A 16,881-nucleotide genomic window follows, 5' to 3' on the forward strand; every position below is an offset into this window, starting at 1 on the left:
GGCTTTACTCTATTCGCATCATCACAGTCCACTGTACTTTGAGGAGGCAGCTCTTTCCCAGTCACATTTTGAGTGCCTTCCACCCTGAGGGGCTCATTTTCCGGCAGTGTTCCCCAAAATAATTGATCTTCCTAAATTCAGTAAGGGATACAATATAAGTAAGCTTTTGTGGGAGCCCCAGCGGCCCAGTGGTTAAGGACTCAGCATTCAAACCAGCAGCCACTCCACAGGAGATAAAAATGTGGCAATGTTCTTCTATGAAGATGACAGCTTTGCAACCCTTATAGGGCAGTTCTGCTCTGTCTTGTAGGATCGCTATGAGTTCTTGGAATTGAATCAACAGCAGTGGGCTTTCAAAGAAAATTTAGGCTAACCCTTCTACAGTTATACTGCAGTGTTCATACTGAATAAAAGTCTTGCTGAGTGTTTAGTTTCGGCTCCATGTAATTTGTTAATATTCTTGAATTGTCATTTTATTAGATAATTTCTTGCCAATTGAGATGCTACAAATGGAATATAATGCATCCACTAACAGCATTTCAAATTCAAGACATAGCTATGATGAAGCCGGTGGTAAGATGAATACATCTATCAATTATACAGCTTCTCCCAAGAAGGATACTGGTGTGCAAACAGGTATTTCTTTAGAATTTGTGATTTAAATTTAAAAATAAAGTCACTTAATTAAAATAATTAGAATTAACTTCAATGCATTTAAAGTTTAAAAAATGAAAGGAATTTGAGGTTTTTAAGTATGAGTAAGTTAGAAATTAATGGGCTCTGATACCATGTGTTTGTTTTTTAACAACTTGATTCAGATCTAATTCAAAGATCATAAAACTCACCTTTTTAAAGTGTACAACGCAACAGGTTTAAGTGTATTCAAATTTATGCAAACATTATCAGTTAATTTTACAACATTTTAATCACCCCAAGATGAAACCTTATGCCCATTAGTAGTCATTCCCTATTTCTCCAACCCCTCCAGACATGGGCAACTGCTAATTGACTTTCTATCTCTGTGTTGTTGTTGTTGGGTGCCATCGAGTCAGTTCCAATTCATAGCGCCCATTGGAACTTCCAAGGAGGAGCTGGTGGGTTTGAACAGCCCGCTTGATGGTTAGCATTCCAGTACTGATTCTACAGCTCCACACCTGGACTCCTCTATGTCTACAGAAAGGCTTTATTTGAAGACTTCATATAATTGAAACTATACTGTATGTGGTCTTTTGTGACTCTCTATTTTCACTTAGAAATAAGGCTTTAAGGATCATTTCTGGTATAGCCGTGTATCAGTAATTCAGTTTTTTTACTGCCAAATATTCCATTGTTTCAGAGTACCATATTTTCTTTTATCCATTCATCAATTAATGGATATCAGGTTACTTCCACATTATGCTATTATTAAGTTGCTCTGAATAGTCACACACCAATTTTTGTGTAGACATGTTATTTCTCTTGGGTATACATGTAGGAGTGAAATAGCTGTGTCATGGAGAACCTGTTTAACATTCTGAGGAACTGCCAAACTGTTTGCACCATTTTATATTACCAGCAGGGCCTGAAGTTTCTAGTTTCTCCACATTCTTGCCAACATTTGTTATAGCTTGCCTTTTATACTATAGCCATCCTAGCCCTGGTAGCATAGTGGGTTATGAGTTGGGCTGTTAATCACAAGGTGTCAACAGTTCAAATGTACCAAACACTCCACAGGAGAAAGCTGGGTCTTTCTGTTCCCGCGAAGATTTAAAGCCTCGGAAACTCTATACAGGGTCACTATGAGTCGGAAATGACTCAACTGCATACAACTACCACCAGGCATACAACCACCAACAACCAATGTGTGTGAAAAGCAGTCCCTGGGTGTGGTATAAATGCGAAAGCACTCAACTATTAACCAGAAGATTGGCAATTGTAACCACCCAGAGGTGCCTCAGGAAAAAGGTCACAGCCTTAAAAAACCTGTTTAGCTCTGGTCCATTCTGCATACAGGAGTCCTGGTGTGATGCTGTGGGTTAATGCACCAGACTGCAAAGCCTTTTGAACTGCAAGGTCGGCAGTTCAAACTCACCAGCTGCTTCTCGGAAACCCTACGCAGGGTCACTATGGGTTGGAATCGAATCGACGGCATTAACACTGATTCCGCATACATGGGTCATCATCAAAATCATCACAAACTAGTTTTATGTTGTGTGTACAAAATATTATCTTGATGTGGTTTACATTTGCGTTTCGCTAATGATGTTGAACCTAACAGGGAAGTGAGCCAGCCAGGGGAGTAAAGTGCTCTGATCTCACTCTTCCGTCCTTATAGTCTGCCTGGGAACCCTCGTGACAAAAGCAAAGCCCAACAGAATTCCATATTGTGGTCCAGAGCACAGGGTAGAGGAGGGTGCAAAGTAACTCTGGAGTGGCATGAAGAAATTAACCAGTATGAAAGTGATGATTAGTAGCCTTACAGGGAGTCCTGGTGCAGTGCTGTGGGGTAACATACTGGACCTCAAGGACATTTTGAATATTAAGGTCGCCAGTTCAAACCCACCAGCCACTCCTTGGAAATCCTGTACAGGGTCACTATGAGTCCGAATCGACTAGGTGACACTTAACAATTTACCTCAGATATTTACAGGAATCAACCCTTTCAGGTGCGTTATTCAGGCTGGGGCTGCCATTGAATTAATCCTAATGTTGTTAAGTGCCTTCTAGTTGGTTCTGACTCAGTGACCTTGTATAGAGTTTCTGAGGACTGGTTCATTGAGTCTGAACTGCCGGGCTTGTGGTTTACAGTCCAGTGCTGATCCCATAGAGCCACACCAGGAGATCTGCAATGGCTCTGATTTTTTTCCAAATGTGAATCCCAGCCCTTTGTTTTTCAGTACCGAATTATGTTATTTCAAAGGTTAATCATCTCTGTGAAAGAGAGCTTTTGTAATGTTATGCAGCTATGTATATAGCTGTGATAGTTAGTCGTATCACTGGGCCTTCTAATTGTTTCTGTTAAGTGCCTTTGAATTGCTTTACCCACAGAAACAGAAATCCTGTCTAGGGTTTCAGAGGAGCAGCTGGTGGGTATGAACCACCAACATTGAAGTTTAAACCCCTCTTTGCTATATAGTCCATTACCCTTCAGCACCACCCTAGCACTTCATTGTTGTTGTTAAGTGCTGTCAGTTCGATTCTGACCCATAGCAACCCTGTATAGGGTTTCCAAGGAGCAGCTGGTGAGCTTGAACCACCGACCTTGCAGTTAAAACAACTTTGCAGTCTGATGCATTAGCCCACAGTGCCACACCAGGACACCATGTTGTTGTTGTTGTTATGTGCCATCGAGTCATTTCCGACCCATAGCGACCCTGTATAGGGTTTCCGAGGGTGTAAATCTTTACGGGAGTAGAAAGCCTCATCTTTCTCCTGCGGTGCAGCTGGTAGTTTCGAACCGCTGACCTTAAGGTTCGCAGCCCGATTCGTAACCACTACGCTACCAGGACACCATAAGGACCTTAAAATTATTATTAAGGAAATATAAGTGATTTTTTTTTTCTTTCCTGTTTTTACTATGGAAAAAAAGTGAAGATTGTGACCAAGGGTGGTTTGCAGAGCAAAATCTGGATCTTAGTTTAAGGTTCAGAGATAAGGACTTAGATTGACTATCTTTAGCTTCTTGTTTTGAAGTGCCGTTAAGTCGGATCCAAACCATAGCGACCCTATATAGGGTTCCCGAGGAGTGGTTGGTGAGCTTGAACCTCCAACCTGAAGCTCAAACTGACTTTGTAGTCCAGTACATTAACCCACAGCCCCACCCCAGGACTCCTTACCTAAAAATGTGGGAGAAAAGTTAGACAAAAACATTCATCCAGTGCCTGAGGTAAAAATGAATAACTAAAGGGCATTTTCTAGATCTTTTCATATTTATAACTGATACGATGGCACTTAACAACAACAGTTTCACACCAAAGTAACACCACTTGAAGTTTCAAGGATCCCCAAAGAGCTTATAAAAAAATGTTGTGAGCTACTTAATAGAAAAATGTAAATTAGACTTTTCTCAGAAATAAATGAGGGCAAGTCAAAAAGTATTGCTCCAAAATCAGAAACCTTCATTAAAACAAAGACATCAAAACGTGAAGTTGTTATTTCTCAACAAACCCTCTTACCTAGGCATATCGACTTCAGAGGATAGTGTTTTCATCTTTTTAAAAAGACGAGACTTTCTGCTCCTGCAGAGTCGGGACTGACTTGATGGCACTTAACAACCCCTCCCCGAAGAATTCTGTACTCTTCAATTTAAATACCATGTCAACACAGCAGTTTTGGAATTCTTGAGAGACTCCAATTTTTGTCTTTCTTTCTAATGTTCTTTGGCTTTGGAGAACAAAAAGATGTCTGAAGGGACAAAATGAAGGCTATCGGGTGAATAGGATAAGGTTTCCCAAGGAAATTCCGTAAAGACAGCTCCTACTATCCTTAAAGAATGAGCAGGTGCTTTGTGATGGGGAAAAATTCCTCGGCACAAATTTCTTTGCCTTTTTCTTTACAGGAAGCAACTTTCAGTTTCCTGTAACATTAATAAGCTCTGTCTAGGGCTGGGTTCTCTAAAAAAGAAAAACCAGTAAAAACTTATATATGAATGTATAAAAATAGATCTTTTTATCAAACAGCTCACAATTGTAGAGGCGGGCGAGTCCCAAGTCTGGGTCAGATGAACCAAGATCACTAGCCAGGCAGGTCCATTAGGTAAGAAGGCAGGCTGCTTATGGCTCCCAGGATTGACAGGTAATACAGCAGACCACAGGCTCAGGTTCAAAGAACTGGAAGTTGGAGATTGAACCAGAAGTAAAATTCAGACCCAGCAGAAACACAAACTTTGCTTGCGTCCAATATTGGAAGCAGGGCACACCCCTGAAGAAACATCCTTTCAATTCATTGGTTGCTCATAGCCAATCATCATAGAATTAACTACACCTTCCCATAGCCAATCGTCACAGTTAACTACACCTGCTTATAGTCGATCTAAGAGTTAACTACACTGTACTAGATTATCACCATGGGGGATAACCACATTTCAACTGCCAAACTGCTGTGAATACTGGCCCAGTTAAATTGACTCAAATCTTATCCATCACAAACCCCCATGTTCATCCTGTGTCCTTCAAGAAAATCAAGATTATCCCACCAAAATCCCAAAACACATTTGCCGTAACTTTTTGTGTGTTGATGCGCTCTTAAAACCAGTTTTGATTGGACCGTTTCTTTTTGGCGGCACTCTCACGAGACTTAAGACGTATGTTACTGAGAAAACTTTCTGCAGCCATCTGTTGATGAGATGTGGAATAAACCCTTGCATGTGTGAGTTGGACTCATAGTGGCCATACTTTTGGGCTTACTCTCGCGTGCTTTAACAAGATGACACTAGATAGGACAGTTTGTATAATTTTAAGTTTAAGCTGAAACAATGTTGTGGCAACTTTTTTCCTTAAAAAAAAAAATTAAAATCATATAATGTGATACTAAGACTGTATCATCTGCAATTTTCTTTTTTAAAGATGACTTAAATACAGAAATGTTCAATGCAGAATCATACTGTGGATCAGTAACTGAGGGGGAAATTATAGATTGTTCATCTCCTGAGATTTCTCCAGAATTAAATGCTAAGAAAACCAAGCATGAATCAAGTCAAGATAAAGGAGCTAACTTAGAAAAAGAAAACAGTTGGCATAATGACCACTGTAATTTGTTCACAAGAACAGAGAAACAAATAAAACTTTTGAAGAAATGTCATAGAGGGCCTGATTGGAATACAAATAAGCCACTGAAGAAGTATGTTACAGCATCAGAAAAGTACCCTAAACAGCTTCAAAAGCAAAGAGAAGAAAAAAAAGTAAGGCGGCAGATGGAACTGCTTCAGCTGGTGGAAAGAAACAATCCTGGACACTTCTCTCAAAACAGAGGCACTTCGCCAGAAGCTCTTCCTGCATCACATCAAGAATTGGATTCAAGGTGCAGGTGGCATCTAATCAAAAAGGTAAAGTTATTTTGACTTTGGTATTTTATTTTCAAGCATATGTCTAAGTTTAAAACACTTCCGCGTGTACTAAAAATGAACTATAGAAATACGGTTTACATCATACCAATGGTTGGCAGACTATATAGCCCAGAGGCTAATTAGTTGGCTACCTGATTTTGTAAGTAAAGCTTTATGAGAACAGAGCAAAGCCAAAATATGTTTAATCTGATCTTTCATGTAAGTTTACGCTTAGTGAATGTGCCTCTATTCAAACGTATGTTCCAGATGCTATTGTTAAGTGCTATTGAGTCGATTCCGATCCATAGTGGCCCTGTATAGGATTTCTGAGGAGTGTTAGGTGGGTCTGAACTGCCAACCTTATGATTCAAACTGACCTTGCAATACAGCACATTATCCTGCAGCACCACACCAGGACTCACTATATTCCAGATGGTTGTTGTTGTCAAGTCAGTTCCGAAATACAGTAACCTTCTAACAGGGTGTCCTAGGAGCGTCTGGTGAGCTGGAACCACCGACCTTACGTTCAAACCAACTTTGAAGTCAGAGCATTAACCCATAGCACCACACCAGGACTCCATATTCCAGATAAAGACAGTGGAAAATTCGTATAATCAGGAATTTGTGGATTTCTATTGACTCTAGAAAATGACTAAATCTTCCTTGTTACTCAAATAATTACTTCAGATTATTTCATCAAATAGTCACTGAAAATAGTGAGGGGGGGCATAGGGAAAAGCTAATCCTTATCTGCATTTATCAATCCATTTTTTAGGAAGAAGAGCCTCCAAAAACTAATTCTTTCAGCAAAGAAAGGTATGTTACTGATGAGACTGATTTCATTGTCATTGAATGTTTTCTGAGACAAGAGGCACCAAACATCAGCTCAAAATCTAGACGAGATCTGGCATATATGTATATAAAGATAGCAAGGAATGGGCAAGGTGTGACTTCATGTGAGCAGTAGCGTTTTAGCTGGAGCTTGAAGAGTTGACTTTAATGGCAACTGAGTGGGAAGCCCCAAGTAGGTCTGGGCCTAGGCAACTCAGATAGGAACATGAGTGACCTTTACTATTATCTCTAGGCTCAGTGCTAAGTGTTTTAGTTTTCTTGGTATGTGAACAGTGGAATCAGCATTCTACTTGGATTATGGGGACACTAAAACATTGATTAAGGACAAAGACAAATTCAGTTAATCAGTGGAAGATTTGAACATCACATGGAGATCAAAATAAAAAAATTCAAAAAAACCAACAGCATATTCACAACTGCTAGAATTTTTATTTTTCTTTGTGGTTGCACTAGCTAGAGTTGTCTCAGAATGGAGCTGTTTAATAGACAATTTAGTTCAAATAGTTACAGGTCTATGACTTCATGCTGAATACCTAAGGATGAGCACTGCAGTTAGGTGCCATTCAGTGAGTTCTGACTCATCGGTTCAGATGAACCCAGGCATTGAGCCTCAGGATTTCATGCAGTTGGCTCCCTTTATTAGAGATAGTTATGTTCTGTAAAGCTGCAGTAAACACTGAACCATTGCTTCTAGGAGAAAGACAAGGTTCCTAGAAAGCCTCCAGTCACAATTATTTCATTCAGTGATCAATAAACCTTGCTATGTGTTTTTATTTAAAGACATTAATATATATTCTTAGTTCATGATCACTGAACTAAGGTGATACGGCATTTAGACACTAAAGTTGGGGCCCATTTTAAACAGCAAAGTTGCCAACACAACCCAAAAAAAAGTGGCACTAAGAGAACACTTATTTATAGACTTCAGAGCTGAAACAAAGGTCGACTGTCAAGTTGTTTGACCTCAGCTGGGAACATGGGTGTGGAGCAACTCACAGTTTTCACTGCTCTGGGCTTTTTGTTTTGATTTTGTAGATACAAATAAATTTGATAGAGCAGACAAATTTGCAAATAAGCAATCTGAATGAGAATCAACTATAACTTAATTTTCCCTTATACTAGTATACATGTAATCTTTATAGAAGCAGCTAGTTCTAGTAAACACTGACGTTAATCCTACTTTGTTAATTTTACAAAAAGGTGATCATTATATAGTGTTCTTAAAAGGATTATGGGTACATTGAGAATAAACTGAAATGTGATTGATAAGCATACCCTAAAATGCACAATTTTGTATTTGCTTCTTAATCTATTAATTTTTTTTTTTTTTTTATAGTAGACCTCAATCACAAAGAGAGCCATCACTTGGGATTTCTGAACCAACTCATTTTATTCCCTATGTCCGAACTAATGAGGTCTATTACCTGGATCCAGATGCACCATTGTCCAGACCTTCAACCCAGGACCCTCAACACCAGAATTCACATGGTAAGTAAATACAAGCATTATTGTAGAAATTGAACCCTAACCCTAAATTCAAAATCCAAACCATGATTTCAGCCTTTAGTTTTAATATCTGGTTTGAACAGCAGTTTGAAACTACCAGCTGTTCTGTGGGAGAAAGGTGAGGCGTTCTGCTCCCGTAAAGATTTACAACCTCGGGGGGAAAAAAAGTACAGGGTCGCTATGAGTCGAACCAACTCCAAGGCACATAACCACCACCACCAGAGTTATGCCCAGGCTATTAAGGTATGAAAAGTATAATTTTTCTTACAGTCCATTACTAAATTTCTCATTGTATAGCTCTAGAATACCATTTTATTAATGAATACACTACTGTGGTTTGGTGTAATGGTGGTTGTGTGCCACCTAGTTGGTTCAGGTTTCCAAGGCTGCAGATCTTCACAAGAGCAGAAAGCACCTTTCTCCCAAGAAGCGACTGGTGAATTTGAACTGCTGACCTTAACCTTTAGCAGCCCAACTGCATAACTTACTGTGGCACCAGAACTCTTACCATGTGGTTTGTTGTTAAGCCCCATAAAGTCAGTTCCAACTCATAGGGACTCAATACACAGAGGAGTCACTGTTGAGCTTGAACTGCTAACCTTGCGGTCCAATGTTTACCCCTACAGTGCCATACCAGAACTCCATTATGTGGTTTATAGCTATGTTATCAGAAATGTATTTGACTCTTTTAACGATTTATCTGGCTTCAGACTGTGACCAAGAACAGCAATTGCTTGAATGTGGCTATGTCAGGGATCCACTTCTTAATCCTAACTTGGTGAAAAACAGGGATCGACAGCAAGCAATCCTTAAGGGACTGTCAGAATTGAGACAGGTATGAACTTTTCCACCAAGTGTATATGACTTTTATATATATATACATACATACACGTAGGAAGATAATATTGTCCAGACATTTCAAGTGTCTAGTTGTTTCCACTGTTGATGTGAATCTTGAATGGGAGTACAGTGGAACTACATTCATGCCTTGGATTCTGCCTTCACAAGGGTACCTTTAAAAGGAACTTTTCAGTATGAAATCATGAGACCATTCAAATATTAAGACAATTTTATTGAATGAAAAATACATACAATTGAATGATAAAACATTATCGATAAGGCCCTTAAAAAACACCAAAAGCTCCCCTTAACACCCACCTACTCCCAAATTAATGCTGAAATTCTATGCATTGTGGCTCACATTCTAAATTTTAAAAAAATGAATGTGTTGGCAGTGTTCAGAACAGCATTCATGCTACTCTAAAAAAGTAAAATGTAATCTGATGCAAAAGAACAAAATTAAAAGCAACCCTACAAGACAAGAGTAGAACGGCCCCGTAAGGTTCCCCATGCCTGTAATCTTTACAGACGCAGACTGCCACATCGTTCTCCTGCAGAGCTGTTAGTAGACGCGAACCACCAGCCTTTTGGTTAGCAGCCCAGTGCTAAAGCCACTGTGCCACCAGGACGCCTTTACTAACCAAACTGCATTCCCTCATTTTCTCCAAAACCAATAATTTATTGTCTTATTATTGTGCTTTTATTATACAGGTGAAAATAAAATTGGGTAACATCCACTATTTCAGGTTAATATAACCTCTCCTTAGCTCTAAAAAAAAGGTTTGTTAAATTGGTTGTGCAGCTAATTTTGGTTCGTTGCAATTTTTGTTTCCTATTTGGGAGAAAATAAGCTGTAATTTAGGGGCACCCTTTTTCATATCCAGTCATTCCCGATCCCCACCACCCTTGCATTTCACATTTCTGGTTGGTTCAAATGTTACTTACTCAGTCTTCCTCACTATAGAGCTAGAAGCTCACCTCCTTTTGATATTCTCATTTTTGAAATGCCAGCTCCATGTAATAACACACTGCTGTAGAGTCAATTCCAACTCATACTGATCCTACAGGACAGTACAACTGCCACTTACGTTTCTAAGTCTGTCATTTTTACAGATGCACACTGCCACCTGAGTTCAAACAATCAGCCCTTCAGTAAATAGCCAAGAGTTTAACCACTGCACCAGCAAGTACAGTGCTTCTTCACATAACTGTTTACTTCCTAGCTTAAATGAAGATAGCATGTGCGACTAAGTGTCTACATTCTCCTTCAGCAGGGCCTTGTAAAGGCTGCTAAGATAAGAGGCAGTCAAGATAAACACTTGTCTTATGGAGACTCACCATTTTCAGAGCATTTTGAGGGGGAGATGGCATCTCAATTCTAGCTCCACAGTGAGGGAGACTTGGTTTTATGCTAAAATTGTACTAATATTACAAATATGTATTAGATATCTTTATCCAAGTGAGGAACTACTGAGTAAGAGTCAGCGAAATCCAACAAGACAAAGATTAAAACTTTGCAACTATGGCCAAGTAACATAATTCTATCCTGGGCTTAATAATGTTTTCAAAGTAAGTATAATAATTATGGATTCACAGGACCGGAATATTAGGAATTACTTTGCAAGTCTACATTTGCACACCTTATTAACAACTTATTAATGTGATTTCAGGGCCTTCTCCAGAAGCAAAAGGAATTGGAAACTAATCTCATGCCTTTAGCTGCAAATCAAGAAGAGAATTTTAGTTCTTCATTTTAAATACAGAAAACCAAATCCTTCACATTTGCTTTGTCTTCCAAATTTTAATTTTCAAATAGCTTAACTTTTATGTTCATTAAAAACTTGTACATCATGTAGTAAAATGCTGTATATCTTTTTATATAATAAAAACACAGACTTTTGTAAAAGTTTAATAGTTTAAAATAACCTTTTTTTTTTTTTTAGGGGGGGGGTGGTGGTTAACAACCTGGTCATTTAAATCATATAAAAACTTTCTACTTACCGTGATATAGTCTGGAGTCTCTGAGCTGTAAACCACATTCTGCCACAAAAATACCACTCCTGTATTTTGCTTTATCAACAAGATTAAAAAGAGTAGAACTCTTTCACAAATCATTTTGAGGCACCAAAGTTCTATCTGATGTAACACATCCAGACTGTTTTTCCCAAAATAATTCAAATTCCATTCAGGAATTTCTAAAATTTTCTAAATGCTATTTTTTCAAAATACATTTACAAATCAATATCAGTAATGCACGGAAAGTCATTAACAACAGATGTGGGTTTGACACCTATACCCACCATCATGTACTTTAGCTGTGCATTTACAGTGATTTTCAATATAGCACTTTAGCACCTAAGTGCCTATAATAAATGGTAATTGATTCAACTAAATATCATGTCAAAAATATACTTCTATTCTAAGACTACCCCAGTTTAAAATCTATAGCTAAGTTGTTTTTCCCCAAATTGTTTAATGCCTTTAAATAACAGAAGCCTATTTATTTAAAAGATGAAACTGAATCTGGTTAAATCAAGGACCACACAAGCACTAAAAATTATAATCATCAAATACTCTCAAATAAAAAGCGGACGTTTTAGTAACAGGCAGGTAATTTTACATGGCTAAGCCTAAAGAGAAACAATAGTGCTGCTTGCTATACACGGTTTGTCTAAATGAAACTGCATTCTGAGATAAATCTTGGTACTGAGCCAAAATCCTATAAATATTTACTTAGCATCACTGGCTTGTACCTGTTTAAAAACATTATACAAAAGTGTAAATCAAAATAAATAGTTGATAATTCATTTCAGCAAAAGTAGTTTATATCATCTAACATTACATCAGAAGAAAAGTAAAGCCATTTATGTTTACCATCCTTCCTGTGAAAGCCTCGTTTTACATATAAAACAGGCTTCAGTTTGAAGCCCAAGCACAAGTGACAGACAAATGTAAAACTTAAAAGTGCCATGAGATAATTCAAGTAACAATATATGTTAAAAATATATATATATTTATTTCAATTTTCAGATGCTTCAACTGTTACAGGCCATCATGATTTAAATAAGAGAAAAAATTAAGAAAGGACAAGAAACCTTTTGCTTAGAGAATGAATATATAAACTGTTAATTCACTTTAAGAAACAGAAAAAGTCCACAAACAAACGTTTTTTTAAAAAAGCTCCTATAATTCTCCTCTAAATATGGCCTGGAAGAATCATTTTTTTCCCAACTTAAATGGAGATGGAGATTTGTCTCTATCCAAGCTTTGAATATAAGCAGATAAAAAGTAATTTTCACTTTCTTGAGATTGACTTGGAAGGGTATATGGTGTCCCCAAAAATGTCTGATGAGTAAGAACATTAAAATGACTAAACTGATGGGACATGTTTAATTGCAAGTTGCTATACAAATCTCGTTCTGCTGAACTGTTCTCTTCTTCTAAGCATGTTCTATCAATAGAAGCTTGCTCTTCAAAATCAATTTGATAAGTCTTATCTTCTAATAAACTTTTTTGTATGTCAAGAGACGACTGCAACTCAATATGAAAATTCTTTTTATGATCTGTTCCACGTGATCCTTTGGTCTCTTTCGCCAATATTTCTGAATGAAAATTGCTGCATACTTCTATTTGTGAGATTTCATCCCCTGAATCCAGAGACATATCCTCTTCATCCTTTTCATCGCTTTCTAAAAGAGCTACATTTAAAAAAACAAAAAGTCCTCCTCTATTGAAATACACAATTTGCTTAAGTTTTAAAATCATACACTACTCACACAATATAATGCGTCAGGGTCTGCAAGTCCACAATCCCTTAAAGCTTGATCTTCTGCCACAAGTTCACTTAGTCACAACACTCACACTAGGTGTGAATGTCCAGATAATCCGATGCTAAAAGCTTCTGCGAAATGTGTTCACGTTTAATGTAGGGAAATCCCAACTCCCAGCTCCAAAGGGGTTAATGTCAAAACAGCATCTAAAGTTATACGGTAATTCAGTATTTGACAAAAGAAATATAAAAAAAAAAAAAATTTTTTTTGACATCTAGCTTCACTGGATTGCTTACTAAGCTGGTTAGCTCTACCAAATGTTTGATTAAATCTGCTTTCCCTCAAAAAACAAAAGTACATCTCTCATTTTAAACAAACCCGGAGCCAAAGCAAGAGGCCATCTCATAAGAGACTAAAGCTATGGATACCCGTACTGCCTTATAAATAAACTGTTTTACACTTATGGGGAGAATGATGTTAGCAGCCCAATGCTTAATCCCTATGTCTGGTTTCCTACTTTCTTCTTAATACAACCCCTTTGCTAATAAAAGCTGCCAGTAATAGCTTTCATACTTATTATATGCATGTCTGTAGTATACACAGAAATGCATTGTCTTGTCAATACAAATTGAGAAGTTACTACAGTCAAATAAATGGACAAGTTTTGCGCATCCTAAGTATCAGAATGCTAAATGCCTTGTAACACTTTCCCTAAAGTTGACTGTTTTAAAAACTATGCATATTTCCTTATTTGTTGCTACCAAGAGCAAAACCGGTCCTCTTTTTCTGCCTGCCTTAAAGAAAACGAAAACTATTGAAAAGTTACCTGACTGTGACTCAAGATTCTCATTAGCACCAAGCAGAGGAAGGTTTTCTTCTGTTTCTGAGTTGTGATAACCCACAAGACTTTTAAAGTTTTGCATAAAGTCTTCAGTTGTTGCAACCACTATCCCATTATCTGTGTAATTAGAAGGCATCTTGATGTTTTTCTCTAAACCAACAGAAAAAAGTTTCAAGTTAAAATACTTGAAAATATACATGGACAAATCCAGTCCTCAAAAAATCTCTTTTCCCCCATTTTCAGTACCATAGCTTATATAACCTGTGGGAATAGCACTGGACTGAACCATTAAGACTGGTGATTTAGTCTACCCACTGCTCCTTGGAAACCCTGTTGCTAAGAATCAGAATCAACTCGATGGAACTTAACAAAAAAAACTTAATAACACTTACCATAGCCCCACAAAATCCTTTCCTCTACATCCCTGGATTCATATAAATTTTAAGAGCATTCTTTACCTGTTAAAAAGACTACGTGTCGTTGTTGTATGTTCTGCGCTTGAAGTCTGATAAGGCAATCCAATTCAGGGGCATTTCGAGTTTGTGAATCACAATTATGATATGATAAAATTTCAACCAGATGTTTCTTCTGATAGACATTTAGAAGTGTCAACAGACTTAGAGCTTTAGCATTCAATCTGTGAAATGGAGCAGTTTAGTATTTATCTGCATTTCTAAATTATAGAATGGAAATTTTTGCTAAAACTGTAATTTCTTAATTTAGGTAGCTAATGAGGTAACAATTGCTGGAGGCCTACTATCCTTGTAGGATAAGCACTAGACTACTAACTGCAAGATCACTGGTTCAAACCCACCAGCCACTCCTTGAAAATCCCATACAGGTTCATTATGAGTCAGAACCAATTCAATGGCACTTAACAACAATGACAACTGCATTATTTAGCTCACTGCCTGAAGCAAGCTGCTTGAGACAGTGAGAGTAGGAAATGTGATTCCAAGAACTTTCTACGGGCCCATGTTACTCTTGTCATTTTTCCTTACTATGTAATAATCATCTTTTGCTTTGCTAACTTAGTTTATAATGTAGGACATGAATGAACAATAAAGTATCAATCTTTCAAAAGATGCAATACATGCTCTAAGCTTTTTGTATACCTTAAGCCATGTAGCAGTGGGAAGCAGAAACCACTAGTTATTGTCAGGACCATGAGGGAACTAAGTAACTGGACAAGTTACACCTTCGGCACTACTTCACATGACAAAGATAAACAATATCCTAATTGCAAATCTCTTTAATCAGGTGAAGGTTAATTCTTGTCCCAAAATACACACTCTTTGCTGATTGACACAGTTTCCAAAAACCAAGTCAATGTGTGCAAATTGGTACTGTGTGAAAATGGCAGATGGCTACATTGTTACGTAACTGCCAAAATACATCGTTATTGCCAAACCAGAGAAATCATGGTTTAGCAGAGTTGACCCACAGCTTTCACTAGCATTACTCATGCCTTGCAACTAACTCAGCGTTTGTTACTGCCAAACTTATGCTGTTACTGCACAAAATGTCATGGAATTTTTATACTATAGCCATAAATGAGAAATATCAGGTCACAAGATAATCGGTAAATGAGGAGCAGATGTATGTCTGAATTTTGTAGATTAGCTGCCTTAGGTAGCCTTTTGATGGGAAAAGTAGGCATACAGGGTTCCATAAATAAATGAAGAGTGCCAACCATTTCATTTTGATAATTATTCTAAACTCCTAAATCTCAAGGATTAAACCAGCATTGCCTATACACATAACTATAGCATCACGAAGCTTCTCCCTAAGCAAAAATACTCCTCCTCAAGAATACTACTCCAGTACAAGGCCAGAATAACTAATAGGATCATTTTGAAGGAGTGTCTAAAGACATCTGTGCAAATTCAGCTGCATTCATGGTCTACCAGGGAAAAACAGACTGTGAGAACAATGTTAACAGCAATCATATAGTTATTTTCCAAATCTTACCTTCCTAATTCCTTTAGTTTTTTCTGAAATTTACAATGGACTTTCCACTGCCATTTTCCTTCTGGAGTACTAAGTTCTTCGAGGAATGTCAAAAAATTTTTAAGGTTTTCTGTTACAGATAAAGAAGTTCACTTGTAATTCAATAAATAACCGTCACTTCCCACAATGAATTATGCAAGTACTTATTCATATTACGTAGAATCCTAGTTTCTATGTTCTTTTCCTTTCTTTCTCTTTTCCCCCTTTAAAGAAGACAGCAAGAGAAAGATAAGACTGTCTGTTCCCACAGATTTCGTCTCAGAAACCTATGGGGCAATTCTACTCTATCCTATACTATTGCTATGAGTCAGAATCAACTCAGTGGCAGTGTGTATTTGTTATAAGTGGGGGCATAAATTATACGTAGGTCTAAGAACATCCATACCTCAAGAGCAAAACACATGAGTGACAACAAATCAGGAGTGCTCCAAGTACAGTAGGTGCACAGAGCCTTGCTTTATTAAGATTTAGAGGCAATGACTTGAAAAGACAGAATATAGGAAAGAAAGTTGAGGCAATAAAAGTTCTAGAAAATGAAAGAACTATACTGGTTATCTGTGAATGGCAGATTAAACAGATTAAAAGTATGAGTGATTTCTCATCATTAATGATAAAGGTTAGGAGGGAAAAAAAAAAAACAACAAGAGAAATGTCATGCTCAAAAGAATGCATATATCTTACCAATTGTGATAACATCTGGATTCAGAACTGATTCATCAGACACGATAAAACCTCCAGATACAAATAACTCATTGTATGTATGATTTTTAACATCATCCAGACTATCAACACCAGCAAAACTAACACAGGGGAGCTTCTTTAAAGTCACCAAGCCAGGTACCTGTTTAAATAAAATATCAAAATGAAAACAGAAATAAAGATGGATAAGGAAATACTGGTAGATTCAAGAGTGAAGTAACCTACAATCACTGGCTAGCAAAATTCACTATGGTTTACCAATATTAGCGAGTTGCCTATTGTAAGCCAAGTACAGAAATAGAATTTTCAACATATAAACCCACCATATAAGCCAGTATTCA

The 16,881-nt window shown here is 37.5% G+C and overlaps 2 protein-coding genes across 2 annotated transcripts in view; one reads left to right on the plus strand and one right to left on the minus strand.

Annotated features, from left to right (window-relative positions):
* The window catches only part of CCDC66 (coiled-coil domain containing 66), a 45,857-nt gene extending 34,880 nt beyond the window's left edge, over positions 1 to 10,977 (plus strand). Inside the window, exons 13-18 of the mRNA XM_006862118.1 lie at positions 481 to 636; positions 5,544 to 6,022; positions 6,798 to 6,838; positions 8,211 to 8,362; positions 9,091 to 9,215; positions 10,891 to 10,977. Coding sequence (XP_006862180.1) covers positions 481 to 636; positions 5,544 to 6,022; positions 6,798 to 6,838; positions 8,211 to 8,362; positions 9,091 to 9,215; positions 10,891 to 10,977 — 1,040 coding nt within the window. The remainder of the gene's footprint in view (positions 1 to 480; positions 637 to 5,543; positions 6,023 to 6,797; positions 6,839 to 8,210; positions 8,363 to 9,090; positions 9,216 to 10,890) is intronic.
* A 1,116-nt stretch (positions 10,978 to 12,093) lies between these two features.
* Positions 12,094 to 16,881, minus strand: part of FAM208A (family with sequence similarity 208, member A) — a 74,434-nt gene continuing 69,646 nt past the window's right edge. The window contains exons 20-24 of the mRNA XM_006862119.1: positions 16,523 to 16,682; positions 15,803 to 15,911; positions 14,290 to 14,468; positions 13,817 to 13,981; positions 12,094 to 13,196 (exon numbers count right to left, since the gene is read on the minus strand). Coding sequence (XP_006862181.1) covers positions 13,141 to 13,196; positions 13,817 to 13,981; positions 14,290 to 14,468; positions 15,803 to 15,911; positions 16,523 to 16,682 — 669 coding nt within the window. The 3' untranslated portion in view covers positions 12,094 to 13,140. The remainder of the gene's footprint in view (positions 13,197 to 13,816; positions 13,982 to 14,289; positions 14,469 to 15,802; positions 15,912 to 16,522; positions 16,683 to 16,881) is intronic.

Source organism: Chrysochloris asiatica, unplaced genomic scaffold (genome assembly GCF_000296735.1).
Source record: "Chrysochloris asiatica unplaced genomic scaffold, ChrAsi1.0 scaffold00046, whole genome shotgun sequence".
NCBI lineage: Eukaryota > Metazoa > Chordata > Mammalia > Afrosoricida > Chrysochloridae > Chrysochloris > Chrysochloris asiatica.